The sequence below is a fragment of the Xiphophorus couchianus genome, chromosome 19 (assembly GCF_001444195.1).
Source record: "Xiphophorus couchianus chromosome 19, X_couchianus-1.0, whole genome shotgun sequence".
NCBI classification, from domain to species: domain Eukaryota; kingdom Metazoa; phylum Chordata; class Actinopteri; order Cyprinodontiformes; family Poeciliidae; genus Xiphophorus; species Xiphophorus couchianus.
The window spans coordinates 7,977,648-8,001,290 of NC_040246.1; the positions used below are offsets into that span (position 1 = coordinate 7,977,648).

General features: G+C 39.6%; 2 protein-coding genes across 3 annotated transcripts; one reads left to right on the plus strand and one right to left on the minus strand.

The window, feature by feature from the left end:
• The first annotated feature begins 797 nt into the window (after positions 1 to 797).
• On the plus strand, positions 798 to 6,010 carry LOC114133770 (protein yippee-like 5). Its single transcript, XM_027999847.1, has 3 exons — positions 798 to 980; positions 2,124 to 2,267; positions 3,093 to 6,010. Exons 2-3 carry the CDS (start codon positions 2,127 to 2,129, stop codon positions 3,315 to 3,317), a joined length of 366 nt encoding a protein of 121 aa, XP_027855648.1. The 5' UTR covers positions 798 to 980; positions 2,124 to 2,126; the 3' UTR covers positions 3,318 to 6,010.
• Positions 6,011 to 11,599: 5,589 nt separating this feature from the next.
• lclat1 (lysocardiolipin acyltransferase 1) lies at positions 11,600 to 23,350 on the minus strand. 2 transcript variants are annotated; one of them, XM_027999845.1, is made up of 6 exons: positions 23,005 to 23,350; positions 17,961 to 18,128; positions 17,545 to 17,743; positions 15,147 to 15,293; positions 13,602 to 13,718; positions 11,600 to 12,099 (listed from the first exon to the last, which is right to left on the minus strand). In XM_027999845.1, the coding sequence occupies exons 2-6, from the start codon at positions 18,126 to 18,128 to the stop codon at positions 11,600 to 11,602; spliced, it is 1,131 nt and encodes a 376-aa protein (XP_027855646.1). In that variant the 5' UTR covers positions 23,005 to 23,350. The 2 variants fall into 2 exon arrangements, with proteins under 2 accessions (XP_027855646.1, XP_027855647.1); XM_027999846.1 differs by lacking the exon at positions 23,005 to 23,350 and adding an exon at positions 22,307 to 22,325.
• Positions 23,351 to 23,643: the final 293 nt, after the last annotated feature.

Consider the following 23,643-nt stretch of genomic DNA (forward strand, 5'->3'; position numbering starts at 1 on the left):
AGCAATAGCAGCTCAGGGAGGAGGTGGAGGAGATTGATTGTTTTCACAGATTATCTGTCTCATGACAAACTGTCACGACATGTTGCCAGCTTTAACAAATATGGAGGAAACATATTTTTTATTAAAGTTTTATACTGCAGCTTGAATAAAATGCAGCAACATAGCATTTTTTGAGATGTCTGGATTGCTTTATGTATATTTTTGCACGGTGCCTATGACTGTTGCTCGTGGGGAGAGACATGTCAGTAATCTAAAACTAATAGAAAAAATTTAAGCAACCTACTTGCACACTGTATGCAGACTGTTGCATGTAAAATTCATGAACAGTAAATATTGTCCTAGTATCAGTATTGGACCAAAGAAAGCAAAGCAGTTGCAACCCTTTAAAATTGTGACGCTTTTTATGGGTCAGATAGACTCAAGAAATTGTAACAGCAGCTGCGTGGGGGGGCCCAATTTAATTTTTCGTCATGGGGCCCAAGATTCCTGGCAGCGCCCCTGCATGTGAGTGCCAAAGAATAATGTATTCTGTCATGTAGTCAATTTAATTGTTGGTGTTAAACACGAGAAAAATAATATAAGTGCTTAATTGGTGGATTAGCTGAAATAAGGGCTTCTTAGAAGCCTCTATAATCTTGCTTTGACCTCTGAGTTATTATGATAGATGTTTGTATCTAACTCACTTTGAGGCGGGTCATCGTTATGCTTCGGCACATTCATTTCCCCGGCGGTTGGATTTCTGGCGACGCCTGGCGGCGGATAGAAGTAACAACATGTTGGTGCAGCAGCAGCAGCGGCCGCTCGGTCCTAACCGGATGTTGATACTGGCTGAAAGCGGAACGCAGACAGGAACAGCTGAAAAAGAAAAACAAAGCCACGACGACAGAAACAAAACACTTGCGCACACAAAATAGTGTAAATATTGATGACATAATCGCGGGACGAACATTTCAGTGCCACTGAAACCACATTTTGATAAGGTAAGAAGCTGTTATGCTGAGCGAAGCTGAAATATTCGTTTGTTGTTGTTTTTTTTCTGCTCCGAGCCTGTTGTCGTTGTTAGCTGAGCGGCTAGCCTGATGTTTGCTTCCACTGAGTTTTCTCATGGACTAAAATGTTTTGAAAACCTTTCTCTGGCTACGAGGCGTGAAATCTCACTGAAAAACAAGTAACGCGTTTGTCTCCTGTACGTTCGTCGAAATGTCTCTTTCTGAACAGCAGAGCTCATTCAAGAGGCTTTATTTTATTTCATTATTTTAACAAGAATGTTTAATGTCTGAACTGTTATTTGCGGCCAACCTTATTGATGTCGAGCTTATCGGGAACGTAGAGCTCAGCTTAAGGAAATGGTAATGCAACAAAACACACACAAAAAAGAAAATGGCTCACTTTTAAAATATATAGTTGGTATTTAGAAGTAGGACATCTTCAGCTTTAAATTAAATAGTCTTTAAAAATGTGACTTGACACCAAAGAAATGCCAAGTGTCCGAAAATATTAATTACATGTGCAGTTAATAAAGAAAGTATGGCTTGAAATGCTGTCCATTTACTGCAAAAACACAAGTTGCAGTGCAGTAAAAACAGGTTAGGTAGCATCATTTGCATATTATCCAGTGAGGAATTTCACAGATAATAGTGCAGAAAGGTAAGAGAATATTTCTAGAGGAAAAACGTAAAATAATGAGATCAGCTTTCAGTGGATTGCTAACAAGACTGTTAGGTTCCCCGTTTTAATAATAAACTCCTGTTTTAGGGATTTTTCCACATATAATCATAAACAGGTCAACCTGAAATATTTCCTATTATAGGCATTTTATTGTTAGGGCTATTGTTAAGTAGAGTATAATTAGTACTATTAACTATACTCTACACTATATTAAAAAATACACTGTTTTTTAATATAGTGTATTAAAAAATAGCAAAATATGTCCCAATTTTCAGTTATTATGGATTAATTTGCTTCACACCAGTTGATCTCCTGGAAGATACTTATTTATGATAAATCACGTAGACTAATAACATTTAAAAAGGGTTAAAGCTGTCTTCGTTTAACGTATTTGCATATTATTTCCTGTATATTTTCTCTTGTCCTCTGTTTCTGGTGATTGTATTATAAATCAGAAAATGGGACGCATCTTCCTGGATCACATTGGCGGGACGCGCCTCTTCTCTTGCGCCAACTGCGATACCATCCTGACGAATCGGTCCGAACTCATTTCCACACGCTTCACAGGAGCCACAGGCAGAGCTTTCCTCTTCAATAAGGTTCGCACACATATAGCTCCAGAGGTTTACACTTTGTCAACAGTATAGATTTCTGATTAATTTGGGAGCTTTTAGTGGTTTATTTGAACTGCTCTCTATGCAGATTGAACTCATAATATAATATACAGCTTCACAGATTTCATTAAAAAAAAGATTAGGTGTAGAAGTTTGTATTTATATTGTATTTTCTGTCATTCCTAAGCTCGGAAGTTATACATATGCCTTACTAATGCTTTGTTAAACGTTCCTTACTGAGTTTTAGCAAAACAACACACAGTTTTTTAAACTTCTGGACAATTCTGGTTGAATATTTGACCTGTTCTCTCAGAAATAGGTGTACTCATTCAACATTGTTGAATTTGTGGCAGACCTTAAGGCATAGTCAACATGTTTTTCAATAGGGTAGAGGTCATACACATTTGAGAAGATCAAAACCAGTTTAATGTGGGTTTGTAATTCTTAACTGATTGGAAAACCCAATTGAACCCATATTTAAACTATTTCACCCAAACTTTTAATCTTGTATGAAAGAAAATTAGTTAGAGTGATCTAACTAATTTTCACTCTAGGAACAACAGTGGTTTTAGGAAGCACTAAAACTCAACTCTATCCAAAACTGTAATATATACCAAATCCTTCATATTAACCTAAAATCAGCAAGAAAATATTTAAAGCTTGGACAGTAATTCACTTCTACACCAATTTCTTGATATTAGGTTGTAACTATAACCTGATATTAATCCCAATGAAGAATATTTGTAAACATCTCAACAGAATTGCAATGCTTCGGAACCAGTACCACAGGCTTTACTGTCACCTCCGCAGGTGGTGAACCTCCAGTACAGCGAAGTGCAGGACAGAGTGATGCTCACCGGCAGGCACATGGTGCGGGACGTCAGCTGCAAGAACTGCAACAGCAAGCTGGGCTGGATCTACGAGTTTGCCACCGAGGACAGTCAGCGGTACAAAGAGGGCCGCGTCATCCTGGAGAGGGCGCTGGTCAGGGAGAGCGAAGGCTTCGAGGAGCATGTCCCCTCTGACAACTCCTGAGCTCCGGACCTGCTCACGCCCTCCCGCTCCGCTCCTTCCTCCTCTCCACGCTGCACTTCACCACCTGCACACTTGGGGGGGCCTGTGAGGTTTTGACTTCAGCTTCCCTCTCATTTCTTGACCTTTGACCTCTGGCGATTTAAAAATAAATAAATAAATCGTGTGCTGGTTAGGGACCCCCCCAAAGTATTCCCAAAGTCCCTCACCGCAGCTGTAACGAGGTGTCCCTTCACTCACCTGCATAAGCATGATCACTGAGTTTACATTCGACACATTTTGATGCTAACTGAGTTCATGAAGGAAACATGAACATGACTGAGCTGTTTCTGTTCATGGAGTTAAAGTGTTGAATTCAGAGAGAGCTGATTCTCTTTGCAAAGCGTTGTAAAATGAGCCTCTACTTCTAATTTTTGTGATATTTGTGCTCCTGTGTTGTGTTGTGGGACCATCACGTCTTCACACCGAATGCATTTAAGACACCAACATGGCTGTTTATCCTCCATCGGTTAAATTTTTTCTTCTTAGCTTCTAGTTTAATGGACGTAGTGGTGTTTCAAAATCTCCGTTCTCATAGAAGGGATACAGTGAGGACCGCACAGAATGATGTCATATTTTAATATTCTTTGTGCTCAATAGTGATTCAGCTCCTGCTTCGATAGTGTACATATGATTTGATTGGTGCAGCCTACAGAAAGTGACCTCCGCAGCTTCTGCTCACGATGTGACAGTGGTACCGTTGTAGTTGTTACCATGGATTCTGGGCCTGCCTGTGTGCCGTGTGAAGAGCAAAGTGTCACTGTGACATCCTTCTTGTTTAGAAGTCCTGGTTTATAAGATGATGAGTGATATCTGAAAGTAGCTGTGACTCCAAGCTAAACACAGAATATTAAGGTTAAGAATATTAAGGTGTAATTTTAAACACGAGCTCTCTGCTGATGCTGCCTTCAGCATGATGACCCACTCTTTATATAACCTACAGTTTGGGACATATTTTGTCATCAGATGACTTGTTTTATAAAAACCAAAAGCCAGGCGAGCTTTAATGGGGTACTCAGCCCTTATTTTTGGACTCTGTTTTTATAATCAAATTGTATGAAAAAATTGTTTTTTATGACATGTGATGTTAATGTTAGACTATTTTGGGGCGCAGTTTGATATGGTGCTGGTTAAAAGTTTACATAATGTCATAAGTTTGGACGTTTTTAGTCAATACATTTTAACGATTTGGTGCACAAGTTTGAAATTATTGCTGTTTTTTTTTTGATTTACAAAGGTTCAGAATTATACATTTAGGCTCAGATATATACATACTCTTCCCACACATCTCCCCCAGTACTATTTGGTTAAATTCATTTCGAGAGTTCCAACACAAAGCCATGTTTTGGAGCCACTGACCGCTCTTCTTGGTAGAAATGATAGCAAGTTTAAGGTTTTAAATTCAAAGAGTTGAGGACAACTCGTTTCTCGTTTTCAGTATCTTGATAGTGTCCTGCTTTATCCATCCCAGGCTGTATGTGTCTTTGGGGTCTTGTTAGAACATAAGATGGAAGAAAATTGTTTACAAAGTTCACAGATATACTGAAAACATGACATTTTGATATCACTGAATAATCCTACGACTTTTCACTCTTCTCTTTATGTACCAATCATGGCGACCCCCGACTCTTAATGTTTCAGCCACAAAGGACTACATCAGAAGTGAAAATAAAAGCCAGCAAACGAACATCCATGGTCAAATTTCCTTTTGGTAAACCGAGATTCAGTACATGGCACCACAAAATGGCATCCAAGCCTCTTTTGCGTCCTTTGCAGTTGTGTGATATTGTGCATATTGGACAATGGTGGTGGTGGCGTTGCCAGTAGTACCAGTTCATTGCAAAGTGGATGGAATAATGAAGACAGGACTTGCTTCAACATCTGCAACTTCACCAGAAACCAACAGGCTGAAACTTGGACAATGATCCCAAACACACACATTAAAATTGGGTTAGTAATGAATAATGCAGGCCCAAAATTAAACTTCTAATATGACCCATGCCTTGAAACGTTTAAGAATGTGTGGATGGTGCTTAAAAGTCAGGCGTATGCCGAGAAACCAACCAGTTGAAATAAAATCAACCAATTCTAATACAAAGAATGATCAGTTATTAGCTGAAATTGTGCCAGTCAAGATACATGTGCTTTAGGTGCAACTTAATAAATAACGTTGAACCAGAAGTCAATGGTGATGTATGTAAAGCTTAGAGAGAAAATCAAGAGCAAGTTGTGTTAATTAAAATAATAATTGAGGTTGTATGGTCATTCCACCCTGAAATAAAGACAGCAGCATTTGATATCCTAAAGAAATATTCATGGGTTTGTGTAAACTTGTGACTGACGCTGTTTTTATGAATGTTTTATAAAGTTGTTACCAAAATGGCCAAACCTTCAATAGATAGATCTTTAAAGGTTTTGCTGGTCACAAAATGGATTATTTCTGCATGCTTTCCACAGTCACAGTAATAATATATAGTATTATGATGTTCAGGTTTTGCATTTTATTCACAGACAAATTGATTTATCTGCTTTGTATTATAAGTGTTTTTTTGATTATATTTTTCTTGAATTAAAAGTTTTTGCTTTGTTTTGCTGTGACTATGATCAGATTTTCTCTAATGTGATTTCTAAATAAATTTGTGGTCTTGTTGAGTTTACGTCCTACTATTTTATTCATAAAAGACTCTCCAATTACTTATTGATAAGACGGGCATGACTTATTAGTGTTTACGAGGAAGAAAATGTGACTGCAGGTACAATGTAGGCCTGTAGGGGGCAGCAGAATACTGAGGGAAAACCTTCAAGATGTTCTCTGCTGGAAAGGCTGCTGATGCGGCTGCCTCTGACGTTTATCCTCTTGGCAAAGTCTGGCATGTTTCACTGCACTCCTCAAACACACGCTGTTAATGTCTCTCTGTGGAAGAGATAAAAGGATATTCTCAGAAATTATTCAGGATCAAGTAAATATTCAGAGCTTAAGAAAGGAAATACTGATTTTTTTTGCAGTAGAAGGTAAAAACCAAGTTATTCCAAACCTTGCAGCGCTCAGTGTGAAAAATCGTCACCCAAAAAAAAAAAGCGTTTGACTACTTTTGGTTTATAAGTGGGAAAAGACAATTTACTCCTCAATCCACCCACTAATATTGCAGTAATGCCGTAAAGTTATATATAGCTGTGAAGCTACTGAGAGAGAAGGAGAGAGAGAGAGAGAGACTAACTGGAGGGGGAACAACAGGTCTCCTTTTCTGCAGTGGCTTCTCACACTGAGCATCCAGGACTTAAACTTTGCACACAAATATTAAGATTCTTGAATTTAACCTGCACAGCTTGCAGGCGTCTACATGTGTAGCACAAAAGTTTTAATTTCTGTTATTATTATTATTATTATTATTATTATTTCTATCCTTCAGGAACTGGGAGTATTTATGGATCCAGAGCACGGGTAGATTTCGGACTCAGTTTAATGCCATTTATGACTGGAGGCAAAAAGAGGCCAGTGTCATAGTTTCACTCATAGTTTTGTAGTTGTCTCCAAGTGTCCTCAGGTCGTCTGTTGAGAAAAGAAATGCTCCTCGTCCTGCCTGTTTGTCTGCATGTCATCGAATCGACGCAGCTCGATATGTGTGTGAACATGCTCTCTAAACCTACTTTTTATTACCCCGAAAGTAGCGAAAGGAATGCGAATTATTCATTAAAGGTTGATCTCATCATTACCCTCTATAACAATTTTGTAATGTACTGTATGATTAAAATATAAAAGTAGTGACGCAGAATGAGGGGAGTCTGTGCATCATCCGTTCTCTCCACCTTTCAGAAGAAATATAAACTTGTCCCCAGAAGCTGGAGAAGAACTATAGGGAGGCGGGAGGAAACAAGGAAGCACAGGATAATTGTCCCCTTAATTAGCTCATGATTCAGCGTGTTCTGAATTTATTTAGCCTTTGTTTCTTTATTGTTTTTATGGAATGCTACCGACACGCCTCGGCAGATTACAGAATAAACTTCTTTTTCCACCTCTCTCCCTCTCCCTCTCTCTCCTCGCGTACACAAAAGGAGTGACATCATTCTGTCACCAGTAGAAAATAGCATGCTTTCCATTGACATCATCCTACATCCCGTTGCCGGGAGACGGAGGGAGTCAACACGAGTTACTATGGTGACTGCACTTCACCTTCAAAGCTCCTGACTTTTTTGGTTGTCTATGGTAGATGTATGACTGTGTGTGTGTGTGTGTGTGTGTGCAAAGCAGACAAAGCGAACAGTGGTCCCCGGTGTTGTGTAATGTGAACATTCAAGGTCTTGTTGAGTCATTCTCTGCGACGTAGAAGCTTTTTACAGTGCATTTCGGATTGAAAGGGCTCCGGGGGAAGGGGGTGTAGCCTGCAGCTGATCAAAATGTCATCAATGTCTCCAAACATAAAAATAATGGAAACCACTGTGTGACGGAGATAAAGGCCACTAGATTTTGTATAAAGTATATCTAAAGATGGATAGCTGGGATTTTGCAGAGACAAGGATAGGACAGCTTTAACGAAATATTATGTAATATGTAAATTTACATAGATGTACATACTTAGGTGTTTATTGCTGTTAATTTAGAAGATTTTTGCTCATAACCCCTGAGAAGCCAAAATTTTAGTTTCCCAAAAATAAAAAATACAACAAAAAAAATCATCCCCAGAATCATACAAACCCTCCATAAGGAGGGTTAATATAAGCGGCTAAAGGTCGTTGCTGGAAAAAAATAATTGGGTGTCCATAGGCACAGGTGTTTCAATAGTAAGTTAAGTGGAAGGAAAAAGGTGTGTATTAAAGAGGTTTAAGGAGATCCTAAAGGTGTTGGCTGCACTCCGCAATCAAAAACAATGTTCAAGTATCTTACCAAGAATAAGGAAAAAGGAAGCACTGTAAGGTTGCACAGTGTAGTCTTTTTTTTTTTTTTAGATACATACATTATGTGTTTCCTTTGGTAGTACAAAGGTCATTAAGTTGAAAGCGGTCACAGGCCTCAAAAATGAGAGAAAATAACTGTAGTGCACGTTCTTTATTATGCTAATTTTCTCTTCAATAAGCTAAAAATGCAGCATTTTTATGACATAAGTAAAATTTTTGATGGGATTTATGAATCAACATAGATCCTCTTATGTTTGAAATATGAATAGGCATGGTTATAGCAGTTTTCTGATTTTTTTGGATGGATGTTTTTCTATTTTAGTTTAGAATGTTTTGTTTAGATACTGGTCACTATGTCTATTAAATCGTTTGCTATGTTTAGCCAATTCTGCTTTAGAGTAAAAGTTGAAGAGCAACCATAAAGTGAAGGAAAGAAGCATTAATAAAAGAGCAGTAGTTTGCCAAAGATAACATTTTTTGATTTTAATTGTAATTTAAAGTGGAAATCCTGGAAGTGTCCATCTGCTTGTTCAAAAAGGCCAGTTTCATATCATTCTTCAGTTGAGGTCATAATTATTTAGATACTCCCGGTCTTTAGGAAAGGTTGTGAAGTTTCAGCAGTCAGTAGTGTTTCAGTGAGCCTGCAGTTATTTGTTTTTGGAGAAACAGAATTTGTGGTTTTTGTTGGCTGTGAGCCGTAACCCTAAAAAATAAGCACTTGCATAAACGCTGTTGGAACTGAATTTCCTCTTCTAAAATACTCCATTTTACTGAGATGCATCAGTTAAATTTAAGTTTATGTACTCAACAGGACACAAAACAAACACCGGAGGCTTTTAATGAGGTGATAGAGATTTATTGAGATACATGTAAGAGACCGCCTTTTCATGGTGTCCACACTGTTTACCTGAGGACGGTGACTTCTAGGAAGTCCAGCATCTGCAAGCAATTGTAAAACAGACAACATAACAGAGAATGTTTGGAGATTGAGGCTGGCTCCTACATAAAATATATATGTAGGACCATATAAGCCTTTACTCGTGGATAATAAAACTGCTAACACAGCTGCATCACAGTGATAGGAATCAACCATTTTTAGTGTTTAAATAAAAGGAACTCCAGATTTAAAAAAAAAAAAAGAAAAAGACACTTGTGTGGTGGATACACGCCGTACAGAAGTTACTATATACGGCTACCTAAGGAGAAAGTTACTTCTTTATTACAGAATCAATGAGGTTTGAGACAAGGGGTGTGCGGGTGAAGCACTGCGCCCTACTGGTTTTAGTTTCAGTCCTTTTTTGGCATAAATACAGTAGCTTTCTCAACTGTCACTTGCTAATTGAGTTTAGCAGGCACATCGATGCCAGTCCAGGGGAGAGGGACACATGCAGAGGTGGGCATTACAGGGCTTTTTTGGATTAGGCTGACCTCAGGGCCGTTTTTCCACTCCAAGTCTGGTTACTCTGGACCGCTCTGCACATCGAGGGGTAATGTTGCCTCAACAGGACATTCCTCCTTCCCCAGAACCTGCCTGAACAAGGCATCGTTTCATTCCCAGGATGAGGGCTTAAAACTCAAAACTCCTACGCTTTTGCAGCCGCTCGCATGTTCGATTGTTGATTTTGTAACAACACAAGCGAGCTGCAGCTTGGTCTGCGGTCGATGAAGATGATCCTCCCTGACGAGAAAGACTACATTCTGTTTGGTTATTTGTTATTTTTTGTTTGTTTGTTTGTTTTGTTTTGTTTTCACATCATTTATCCATTTCTCACCTTTGGTTTTTCTGTGCAAAATCAACTTGAGCAATTAGGGCTTCTATGATAATGAGAGAAAGTTCTCTTGAGGGAGCAAAACCTATTATAACAGGGTAATTACAGTGCCTTGCAAGAGTATTCAATATCCCTTGTACTGTTCTACAATGTAATATGTTGGGATTTTATATGACGGACCAATATAAAGTGGTACATATATGTGGAAAGTAATATCTAAAAACAGTTCCTAACCTGACCTTTTTCAGCCTCATTTACTCCGACACCTGGAAATAAAATCCAGTGCAACCAATAGCTTGGATTCAATTCAGCTGCTACGCGAGGGCCTCTGAAATATTTTAGAAAACATTCCTGAAGAAACAGGACCGCGAGGACCAACACGAAAAGCCGACAGGGTAGGAAATAAAGCGATATCCTGAGCTGTAAACAATTCATGGCGTAATGTTCCACTGCTCATCTTTAAATTGAAAGAGCATGGCACAACTGCACAGGCCCTGCTGTCCATGTAAACCGGGCCAGGCAAGGAGAGCATTAATTGGTAAAGTAGTCGAGATGCCGGCGGACAACTACCAGTTGTGCACTCAGGAAGGAAGAGGAAAATAAATAAAATGTCACAGAGTGTACTCACAATCAGAGGAGTACCGAGGACTTTAGCAGTCCTGGTGCCCTACTGGGATGCATGTTAGTCTTTCACATAAAATCCTAATAAAAACATTGAGGTCTTAATGTGGGGGGGGGGAATAAAAAAATCAAAAGCTTCAAGGGGCATCAAGACCCTGCATGACACCGCATACCCAATTCTAAACATATACTGTATAATAAATCTCTGGGAATTAAACTATTTCTTTCCTTGATGCACAGCTAGTAAAAAGTTCAACCACTAGTGCTTTTTTTTGAATGATGGTCAAAGTCAAGTCATCATACATACACAAATACAGGTGGACAATAATATGGCTCTGCTCCATTCATTATCTAAAACCAATGGCAACATAGCATACAATAAAACAGGTTTTGTAGGCATAGAAATATAAGAAATACCAACTGTTTCGTGACAGATTTCCACACAGACACCCTAAACAATCAAGTTTAAACACAGACAACATAAAACCGGTAAAACACAAACAGCAACTTAATTAAGAAGGATTGTGCAGAGTGGTATATACAGTCGTGGTAAAAAGAAAGTGCAATCTATCTAAATTCCCAGGTTTGCCATTAAGAAAAAACAAAAAGTATGATACTGGAATCTCTAAATAATTTGCTAAATATGAAATCATTTAGAGGTTCACACTTAAAATAACAGACTGTACTTTCTTCTCACCCTGACTGCACGAAGGTCAAGTGGAACATCACATGTGATGAATTCCTTGAGCCCAGCAAGGATAGATACACCCAGCATTCCTCTTTTTATTCTTTGCCAGCAATGTAATCTCTCCACTGTAATCTGAAGATGCACTTGTTACTCTCTGAGGCAGAAAAGCTTCTGTTCCTCAAAGGGATTCAGATCAGCTCACTGATCAGCTTGAAACTCCTTCGCTGGTTATTGGTGAAAACTTCTTCTCCCCAATTAAAACAGTGCCTCCCTCTCTACTGCATCTTTCTTTCCTGCGCTTTTACCTTCCAGTATCGATGGCAAGCCATCTCAATCAGCTCCAGCCCTCCAGCCAGCTTCTGCTGGACGGTGAACACTACAATCATAACCAGGGCATAGAGCCTGAAGGAAGACCAGAGCCACAGGCCAGCGAAGCAGAAAGCGATGAAGCTGCTCCAGTACATCAGCGAGGCCGCTTTGATCAGACCCACCCGCAGCTCCGACTTACAAGGCGGCACTCGCGCGACGCCGTCCCTGTCGAAGCCCCGAGGCTGGCCCGAGTAGAAGTCGCGCAGACGGCTCTCCTTCTCTGCCCAGCGCTCTCGACACCAAGACTCCAACTCCGCAGACGAGGACGGGAGCGAAGAAACCGGATAGCGGCGGACGTGAAAGTGGATCTCGCGAGGGAATTCTCCTAAAACGAGGTGACGCTCTGTCTGCGGGATGTTCTTGGGGTACGCCACTGTGATGTCATGGACGGCATCCAGGTTGTCTCCTGCAAAAGGAGGAAGAAATAATCAAAAGGGGGAGATGTTGATATGGCAAGACAGGAGATTTATTTCCATCTAAGATAAATTAATCGGCGAGGCAGAGATACATATTTTTCTCTTAAAATCGACCGGCCAAATACTGAAAAATCTGAATGTTTTCCTATTATTTAAATGCATTAAAACTAAAAACTTCCACCATTGTGGCTCTTTAATTCACGAACCAACAGGTGTTTAGATCCAGATGTTGGTTAGGCACACTCTCACTTGGACTGCAGTTGCCACTAAATACATCCTGTGTTACCATGTACTTTCCAATGATGTTATAACTGTTATTATTACATACGTTTGTTGTTTTGGTTTCATGGGTTTTTGTTTTCTCTTTCTGCAGGTCTACAGGAAGACTTCAAGGGAGTTGACTTGTGCTCTCTCTATGCTTTATCTCCACTACTGCTACCTACTTCCTTCCTTTTACAACTCTTCCCCACCTTTCTCCATTTTTTTTTTTCATCTATTACATTTGAAGTAAACCCAAAGCAATTTCTAATAAAGTTTTCACGGCGAATGCGTCGCTTGTGAAAGTAAATCTCTTGGTTCTCACCTTGACTCTCTGACAACAGTTCTGAGTGCCACACTGCTGGACAGGACACATTTAAAAAGAAAACAAAAAAACAACCGACAGAATGTGTGGTAACTAATTTTTTAAAAAATCTGATAAAGGTTAGTGATACATGTGCTAATCCCCTGCGTTTCCATACGTCCACCCTTTTCAATTAAAATCAAGATTTATTAGCCCATTAGACGCAGCTGATTTAAAGCCACAACAACCTCTACAGCACTGCATATCTGCAGTGCCCTTATAATAAGCAGGGAAGGCTAAATTAAATATCAGACGCATGAGGGGACACCTGGCAGCGCCCGATCCTGCACAGCTTAGGTAAAAATAGAGACGGGCGGGGAACAGTAGAGCTGGACGAAGACAGCGTGCGCGTGTCATCAGTCTGCTGCGCAAAGACAAGAGGCGGAGAATTAGCTAAGTCATATGATATCACAACACCTGCTAGGAGAGTTAGTGTCATCATCAGCAAACAGTGCGAATGGGGGTGAGACAGAAGCGCCAGATGTGGTATTAAAGACCTCCCTATAGGGGAGGAGAGGTTGGGGGGGGGGTGCATGCTTCCAGAATTAGCTGATGCAGAAACGTGAGAATCTCAGGGGAGCTATGAAGGCTGGCAGTGGGATGGAGCACAAGTCTGGGACTTAAAATAATAACAGGTACGAGCTCTGCTCTGTAAACGTCACTGGAATAAGTACAGTCATCATCGGTTTGCTGATGGAAGATTTCCGTGGCGATCACGGGCTTTGTGGCCTGTTTACTTTTACTGTAACAAATATTAATCAGCTAAAAACGCACGCGTCTGTCATCTGACCACAGGCTGACCGCAAGTGCACTGTCATCATGTTGAATATGGACGTTGCATAATCTCGAAAGCAAGCAGCTCATCCTGACCTTTTCTCAGTTTGTCCACAATGAAGGTGAATCCGGTGGAGCGGGGATGAAGCACATACTCCATTTTTGGAAGGTTATTCTGCGCAGCGAATGCATCACTCTTTGCTTTCGTGTCCTCTGCAGGGAACACACAAAATTTAAAAATGAAAAAAATCTCCGAAAGATGCTTCATCCTGTTACTCATCATTGGACATTTAAGGTTTGCTGGTTAGAAGATAAGTTGAATATTGTTCAGCTACATTAACATTTACATATTTATTTTGAAACTCATTGATTTGAAGTTAAAATAAGCATAATGGTAATTCAAAGAATAATCAGTTATTAGAAAATTAATATTTCCCCCTCTTTTTACTTTTTTCCCCACATTTTTGTCACATTACAACTACAAGCCTTAATGCATTTTCACAAGATGTCATATGATAAGACCAATATAAAGTAGTGCATAATAGTGAAACTGAAAACCTGAAGTGCGGTTTGCATTTAAAGTCTTCCCCCTTTACTAAAACTGAATACAACCACTCTCACATTAAATTTGCTCTGATCTATACATTTCTATTATAGATTTGGCTTTATTCTTGGTATTGTTACCCTGATGGAGAAAATTATACCCACACCATGATGCTGCCACCACGTTTCACACTGGGTACAGTGTGTCAAGTTAACATTCCTCCACAGCTTAGAGGAATGTTAACTCGGCCAATGTAGGCCAATAAATGAAACTACCCTCCTTCAACTGTCCACTGTTTGTTAAACAGTGTCCACCTGGGTCTAATTCAATCCCAGCATAAATACAGCTGTTCTGTGTAAGCCTCAGTCGTTTAATAGAGAACACGACAGGAAAAAAATCACAATGCGTCATGTTCTTTCCACTTTTCGTTTATGCACTTCTAGGCATATCACATAAAATCACCTGAAGTATATTAAAGTCTGGGGTCACACGGGTGTTATAAATTAAAAATCACAAGTCCCACAGGTGGCACATGAAGTCATTTAGACATTTTATTCCTAAACATAAACCTCTAGAATGAAGAATTAAGGGAGTATTTAACTTCTGCTTAAGATGCAAGAACAGAACTCCTTCATACTCTGGTTTAATGTGTCAAATTAAGCCTTTAGATTTAAGAGGCTTAAACACAAATATGCACAGGAACACACACACGCAGTGGGACAAGTGTAAAACAATACGTAAAGCTCAGACAGAAGTCCTTCATGACGTGATCAGTGAAGAGGTTTAGCTGCCCTAAAGGACAGCGACTCGGGGCTTTGATTAGTTTAGCTGTGGTGTCCAGGGGCTTTAAGCAAAAAGTCAAATCCTGCCTGGCCTGAGAGATCAGAACCCTCTTGTTGTAATAACATTGTCGAGGACATGTCGAGGGATTTAGGGACGGTTTTGCACCTTGAAATTGTCCTTGCATAACAGTGTCAGTGCCTGAATCACGTCTCGTAGTGCCGGTGCCATGTTTTGAACATTCATGCAGAGCCTGACGACTCCGACAGAGGCAAGCCAAGTCACCCTACAAAAAAACTGCACTGTTTACATCTCACCTGTGAGGTCTGTCCCCTCTGGGAACAATAACAGCTGCAGGGGCTCTCTGATGTCACAGAAGTAGTCCAGCATGTTTTCCAAATGTGCCTTGTCCATCTCCCAGCGACGCTGAATGAAAACAAAACAGGCCACCTGCATTGCCCAACCTGTAAAGTACACAAAGTTTCCACACATAACCGATAAGTTGTTAATTTTTAACAGGCCTGCATTTCTTTCTAACACCTGGTGCTTAAAACTTAACGCACTACATTTGGAAATCTAGTCTGTATAACTAAAGTCTCTTAAAGTTTTTATGATCTGAAACATCTGCTTGAAAAGCCACTTATTGGAGGTGAATTTACCTTTAGATATACCTCCAAATATATATATTCTGTCGTTTCAGGAGTATGCTTTATCTGGCTTGTTAAACATAAAACACTGTGCAAATTTCTTGAATCATCGTTCATTTGTAATTAAGGGTGCATTCAGACCAGATAGTCCGGTAGACTCGGTTCGATTGGGGACTAAAATTGCAACATTTGTTAAATTTTCAGAACTGTAGTTAGCATTCACACTGCACGGAGTCAAACGACTGAAGAAATCGACACAAAACCTCTTAAGAAGACCAGCACAACTTCCTTCTTCACAAAAAGTAAACAAAAACAGAGCGGTGTCAAATTTTAGCGGTTGTAGGATTTCTTCATTGATATACGTTACTAGTTTGGACATCGCCTGCTAGCCGCTAACGCTAGCGACGCTCCTGCAGGCGCCATTACTACGCGGTGACTCTGTCCACTAAAACAGGCTGTTCCAATGCGGGATGAGCAGGAATCTGTCACAACATGATCGTAGTGCCTTTATTTCTTACCAGATTTCTATAAATATGACTTAAAGTAAAGCTGAGAAAATTGCTGATGTTTGTAAGTATTCTCCCTTGATATAAATCTATAAGCAGTTTGATTTCTATCAAGATGCAAGAGGACTAAGCAAATTGCTCTTTTATATTGCTAATTACATAATTGCTGCTGTTAATTTTATTAGTTTGTCAAAATGTAACAAAACCTGACTCATATACTTTATATATGAAATATGTCATCCTATTTGATGATTAAATGTTCAAACAAACGAGGCAATTAGTCCCGTTTTTGTCATTTATTAGAGGTTTAAAAATCACAGCAGCTGCAGAGCGCCACAGCAATGGGGATTTAAGCTGATAAACAGTAAAACAACTTTAAACCATTTAACCATTTATATTTTGCTTCTCCTCACTTTCTGTGTCAGCACGCAGACCCGTTGCCATGACAACCGACACAACATCTTCGTTAACCCGCAGAGCAGAGAGTAATATATTGACCAGAATGTCCTGCACTGTTGCTAACTTCCTGGTTTTTTAAAGGTCTCTAGTCAGGTTGCATTCATACAGGTTTTCTACCATTTTAGAGTTCACTACAACCGGACCGAGACCTAGGTTTTTAGACGGAGCGGAGTTCGCTTTTTGAGTCCGTTTTGGAATTCAAATTTGCATTCTGACCTCCCCAAAAAATCAGACTTTTTCGACAAACGGAATAGAGTCTGATTCAGGACTCTAATCCTGGGTTGGTCCGAATGCACCCTTAACGTACCTTTCAGAAGACACTGTTAGTTATAGTTGATCATGTTAGCATCAACACAAAGAAACATTTGAATGCACGTCTCTGCACATCTACACACTAAAGTAAAAAAGATTAAAACAGAAAGGTTGCATGATTCAAAGATTAATTTGTAAGTCCTGGATTTAGCTGTGGACTTTGACTGGGACATTCTGAAGCATAAAAATGCTTTGATCTAAAGAGCTCTGGTTGCATTCCAGGAGCCGTCATGCGGGAAGGTGAACCAGTCTCATCTTTTCCCAGGGGTCAGGTCCACCTCATCAACTTTGAACAAGTTTTCTGTTACTGTTGAAGAAAAGCATCCTCACAGCATGATGCTGTTACTCCATGTTTCAGCCCTTCGCCTTACCTTTCTGTTCAATTTCTTGATTGTAATGATTCAGGTGGACTGAATACAAATGAGCGCCATGCTTTCAAAATTTTGCATACATTTATTTTAGGCCATCAAAAACCTCCCCACATCACAGTTTTGCAGTACTCCATATTTATATTATATAATGCTTACTTCATGATTTGATGATAAATTGAGGAAACAACTGCTACAGGCAAGCTTAAATATTACAAAATAAGGAAAAAACATTCTGTGCCTTTAAAAAAATGGAGAAACAATGGATGGCTCCAGCCCTTAATGTTGTACTGTAATCTGTTATGCAATTACATTTGTCAGAAATGCCATGTAAAGCAGAAGCCATGTTGCATAAGTGTGCCAAAGAGTGTTTGTGTACGCGAGTGTGTGTGGAGAAGGGCAGGGGACCCAGTGCATACACACCGAAGCCGGGCAAGGCCTTGAGAGCAGCCTTGAGGCAGATCTTTTCCAGGCGAAGGTAGCTGTACCTGAGCAGACAACACCAGAGGAACATCCAGTCAAGACGGGTGCGGTGATTCATGATGATCACGCTGCGCTCTCCAGGTACGAAGCCATCCCCGGTGATCACCACCTTCACCCCAAACACCAACTCCAACAAAGACTACCGAGAAGAGAGAGAGAATGTGAGCCAAAGAAAAGGACGGATGGAAAGAGGAGCTACAAGAGGGAAACAATAATCCTCTTTTCGTAGCTTTTCTCACTTTATCAAGACTCAACAGTGCTTTGTTCTACTCAGTCTTTAAAAACTAATCCAAATGGGAAGTTTACGTGAAGTTGATAGAATGCAAACTGTCAGCATCTTAAGCTTAGGTACATACCACAGGGAGGGTGAGCCAGGTAGCAACGATTCGATCCGTAAGCCAGCGGTACCAAGCCGGCGATAGCAGCATGAGCGGCAGAACTGGACCCAGCATGACAATACTTCCGAAGAAACTACCTAAAAATAGTGCCATAATGAAGAAGAGGCCCCGCGCTGACACAGCCATCTGTAACAGACAAGACAAACGAAAATTTTATTTACTCAAAGAAAATGACACCATCACTAAAGAGACCATTTAATAGAAAAGTCTACTTCTTCTAAGATACACGGATGTTACATCCAAACTTTTGACAGTTCATGCGCGTGTGTAATTTATTCTTCACTTGGAACATTTGCAACATGAAACAAACATGATTATTGACACTTTCATCTACAATAACAACTGCGGTGCTGGAGATCATCGGACATATTTTCCCACAAACAGTGGAAAATCCAGACCAGACATTCCAAGCGTGGAATGTAAATAGGGGACCTTTTTTGACGATGGGTGATAAATTGGGAGTCTAAAAGTCACAAAATCAAGTTTGGTTGAACCTATTCTGATAAAATAATGCATTAGTAAACTAGCTTCACATGGTTTGTTTGAGAGGAAAATGGAAAGCAATGAGTTTATTGCTCTTGAAGTATTCTGATTGAAACCACATCAACGTTCTGTGTGTTCATTATGTGCCTTTTAGTCAGTGGAGGCAACGCGAGCGCCACTGGATCCGTGTGGAAAGAGAGCTGAGCTGTCATGCTTCAGGAATTTAAAACCAAAACTAAGGACCTTCAGTTGTCCAGGACATATCTGGTGACTGAGGATCCCATATCATTTCAATGACATCAGAGGGACAACAGCTTCTACTGCAAATGTTGCAAACGTGAGGTTTTCCCTTTGATAAGTGAAGGTCTAAGCTGATTTCTAATGACCGTATCTCTCGTCTGTGACTTTTAAACAAACTGTACCTAAAAGCGTGGCACAGTTAACATCAACTTCTAAATATTTTTCTTGTTTTAGAAAGAATATATTTCCGACTCATCAAAAAGATTTCAATTGAAATATTTGAACTTTAAATATGTTTTTATGTTTTAAGACTTTTTTTGACCATGATTTAGATTTAAAATATCAGATATGGGTATTTTATTTTTGCCTAAATTGGTGCTTTCCTGCTTTGAAGCAGGAAAGCACCAATCTAACACATCAATCTAACCTAAGTTCACAATATATTTTTTGACAACAGGTTTTACCCGACTTTTTAAATCCTAGTTTTTAAGTCAAACCATGTTAAAAGTACACTTTATTTCCTAGATGAACACGACAGTTGAAAAATAAAGTAGAGTTATTGTTTTGATTTTAATATCTTCAACAAACAAATGTGGCTTTGATAAAAGATTTTACATTGGTTGTGTAACATGCAAATAAAACCAATGGAATCATGTTTTGCATATTTCACCATGAGGACCTGAACCGAATCAAGCCCCATGCTGACGCAGCAAGTCAATTCTGGTGCTTTTGGGAGCTTTATCACCCACCAGGTGTTTCCCTCTCCTCTATAACCTGCAGCTCACACATTTCCACCTCAATTACTCTCATAATTGCATAAACTCTTGGGTTTAAAGCACTCACTCATTATCTTGCCCTTGTTGACACTCTCTTTGGGAGCATGACACAGCAGTTCTCATGGCAGCGACCACAGTGGCTCAGGGTACATTTAAGTAATGCAAGCATGTTTGTGTGTATGATTATGCCGGCAATAAGGGTTTAAGGGTTACTTGGCTTAATGATGGAAAATGTGAGGCAGAACTGACAAGAGAGGATAACAGCCTCACTCAGCACAACTGCTACAGTTTAATTCTCAGCAAATGCAAAAAACACACCTTTGGGTGTCTGCTGGAAGAAATGCAGTCTTGTGTAGTGTTAGGAATAATACACCTGGAGCCAGGGGTATGAAAAGTCAACAGCATTATGAAATCCGAAACACATTTCGCTCTGCAATACACAAACACCAGGGAAGTAACAATTTACGTAACGCATCCACGGAAACCTTTGTTTTCATAAACCAAGACTAGAAACACTCGAGCGCTTCGCAAGTCTCATCCATTTCGTTGGCTACAAATGTATTTAAATCACCATAGAAATAATCCTGAAAACACTTGCCCAAATACAGCCGCACAAAACTCCCAACATACTCTTCAGTGTCCAAGTCTGGATATTCTGGCAGCGATGTAGCATTCCTACAGTTAGGCTAAATTCAGACATCCCAGCAAAGCAGAGTCAAAAGTTCAACCTTGTCTCGGCTAAACAATGAGCTTCAAGTGGTTTGTTCATTTGTGTGAGAAATAAAGAGAGATGAAAAAAGGCACATGAATGAAGTAAGTGGTGCAGAAAATCTAAGGACACCTCATACTTAAGGTCAATTAAATGTGCTCTACCTGAACCATTCACTGACTTGGAGCAATCTGAGGACTGTTCTTTCCTGTTCATAAAATGCATCAAAACTGAAAACTCCCACATTTTTAGTGCACATAAATATGATAGTTTGTTATAATCTTGGAATCCGTTCATCGCTTTTGTTTTCATGGATTCCAAATCTACACCCCCTGTAGATTTGGAATCTGCAGTCCACTTCTTCCCCTTTTATGGTCAATCTTTGTTACATTTATCTGCTTAACTGTATACACAAATAGGTTTATTTGACTAATGCTTGGAAAGGAAATCAAAATGCCTGCAGGTCAGTATTTAAAGAAATCCAGAAATTGGCAGCCTGTACAAGCCTCATCTGAGCATCTCTATCGACCCTTTATCTACTATCTAAAACTACTTCCGATTTGCATCAACACGAGAGTACACAATGGCCTTACTGCGTTTCCAACAACATGCAAACTAATAAGTTTATCTAATTGATCATTTCAAAAGAAGCCTTTATAGACTTTTACACAACTTAAAAAAAGGTCCCACTGTTAAAAGTTTACTGGGAACATGTCACAAAACCTCTGCTGACATAATGCACCTGAGTGGCCTGTTAAATTTCTTGTGAAGAGTCAAGCAGTGGAAAAATCTGGTTTTCCGCAGTACACTGATAAGGTTAATATTCGTTCGAAGAAGTACTTTTTAAATAATTTCCACCGGAATTTTTCTAAATAAACTAAAAAGGGCAAGAAAATAGATAGAAAATTACTCAAAACTAAACATTTTTTTTTTAGGTTTTACAGGAAATGCACAAGATAGTTTCACATCCTGCTTTGTGGACAGAGGCCACTGTTAACGTTAGTGACTCCATTTATAATTTCCTGGTGGTGAAAAAGAGTCTATTAATAAGCTCTTAAGTTTAGCAGCAGAGCACAGGCTGGCTTGTTCTGAGTTTTCTATTCTTCACAATGTTAAGTAAAGCTTCACTTTCCGGTAAGAATGACCCTCATTAGCCCTCATCAGTTCTGTTGAGGTCTGTACTCTTAATTTAAAAAGAACAAAACTGTGGTTATGGAAATGGTCTCCATGGGACAGTTCCCAGGCATAAACCACTGCCGAGCAAAAAGAACACTAAGGCGCCTCTCACATTTGCTAGACAACATTCTGATGATCCCCAAGACATTTGGGGAAATATTCTGTAGACTGACAAGACGAAAGTGGGACTTTCTGGAAGGTGTGCATATCATGACAGTGCCATAAAAGTGACAGTATTTGAGAAAAAGAGTATGTGAAGGAGCCGTATTATGATCTTAAACATACTGTTTAATTTGGAGGAATTAGAGCAAAATTCCTCAATGGTAAAGTAAAGGACTCACAGGCAGCTACTGACAATGCCTGATGCAAAAGGTGGCACAAACAGTTGTTATGCTTAGAGAGGAATATTCTTCCACATAAGACTTAGGTTTGTTTCTGTTTCTTTGGACGAGCCCTTTTTTCCATAGTAAACAAAATCATGACTTAGAACAGCATTCTTTTTAATCAGGTTATGTTTGTCTGATTTTGAATTTTGCTTGAATTTATATGTAAAGGCAAAACTGAATAAATCTGTAAGTGGAGAAACTCCTACATTTTATTTTTAAAGCACTGTATGTTTATGTTAATATTAACACATTACAATGGGGCTGGGCAATAAAGCTAAAAAACATCACAATATTAGGGTTTCATATCAGTCGATTTAGCTTTTTGTTTTAAATAGCTGAAATATTCTCTCCTTTTTTAAGAACAGTTTCCTCCCGAGCTCTTGCTGTCATTTCCTCCCTTCACTTCACGCTGTTGTTTTACTTTTAAGTGTTTATGAGGCACAGTGGCAAAACCTGAAATTGCAGCTACACCTGTTACCAAACAGGGTGTTGCTAGGTAACCAAAAAGTGAGTGAGTTGGTTGATGCCACCAACCTCGCTCAGCTTGAAGGTGAGAGGTTGAGCAGAGAGCCTTTCCTCTGCCTCTGTAGTGTGGCCACTGTTGTTGCCAAAGTAGTCAAAAAAAAAAAAACAGGAGCCAAAACAACAGTCAGTAATTTCTGATCTTCCATCTGTCTTCATTGTATCTCTCTCCCTTTCATTATGAAACAGCAGATGCACAGATTAGCGCTGTTTAGACAACACCATAATAACAACGATACGTGTTATCACGAGTATTTATTTTCCAACGCACTAACATTTTCCACCATCCATGGGTGGGGCTGAACCATGAGAAACCAGGACGAAAATGCGGGTCAGCCTAAATTGCACCTGAACTTTTGAGCTGGAACAACGCCACATGGTATTTCATCACAGAGCACACACCCAAGTCAGTAATAACAGTCTGGGTAAATTACAGCGCAATTAAAACAATGACATACAAGCATAGACGAAATGTAAGTGTCAGGAAACTTGTAATAAAAATGAAACAAATTATACAAATTGTCAGCTTATGTTACAAACGCGTGATGCTTGGGTTTAATTAAAGTTAAATGCTTTATGACGACGCCAAACTAGGCTAATGTGCTAACTTAGCAAGCCAAATGAAAGAGAAACTATAGTTTGCCTAGGTTCATAATGCTGCAGTTACAGCTTGCTTTTCACGACGTATTGTTGAATATAATTACACCCACCTTTTGTGTTGTTTTTTTCCCATACACAGCCGTAGTTAAATTCAAATGTGCCAGTCACTTCAGAACCCAAATTAGCTGCAAGAACTTAGTTGCGACATAGTGAAAGCTAGCACGTTGCTAACAGCTGCTAGCATACAAATCTAAGCCAAAGCAGCGTTACTGGGCGCAGCTTCACTCCCGGTCAGGTTTCCCTCATGCATCCGCTGTTCGTACCGCTGAGGTGAGGCATCATTAGAGCCTCTGGGACCGGAGCAAAACCCGCATCCAAATTTCTGCTATCCTAATCAATAGACGATGACCTCTCAACTTGTTACCTCTCACCTGTCCTGACACATAGCCATCAAAGGGGGGCGCTGTTGGTGCAAAGTACTATGTCAGCGTAACCAGGGTCATGATCTAAAAAATAAATCATTTGCAAAATAGGTACTTTTATTTGCAGTACTTTAAATTAAGTAACGAAAAAAAATATAAACCCATATCTTGTTTTTATAATGTGCCATTTTTTAAATACTCAAGTGTTTTGTTCAGTGTTTTCAAAATTATTTCTAATTTCCTGTGCAACAGTTTATCATGAGATAATTTATTTGAAAGCAACCGTACTACAAACAAATCACCTTATCTCTGGCAGTTAGTCACGCC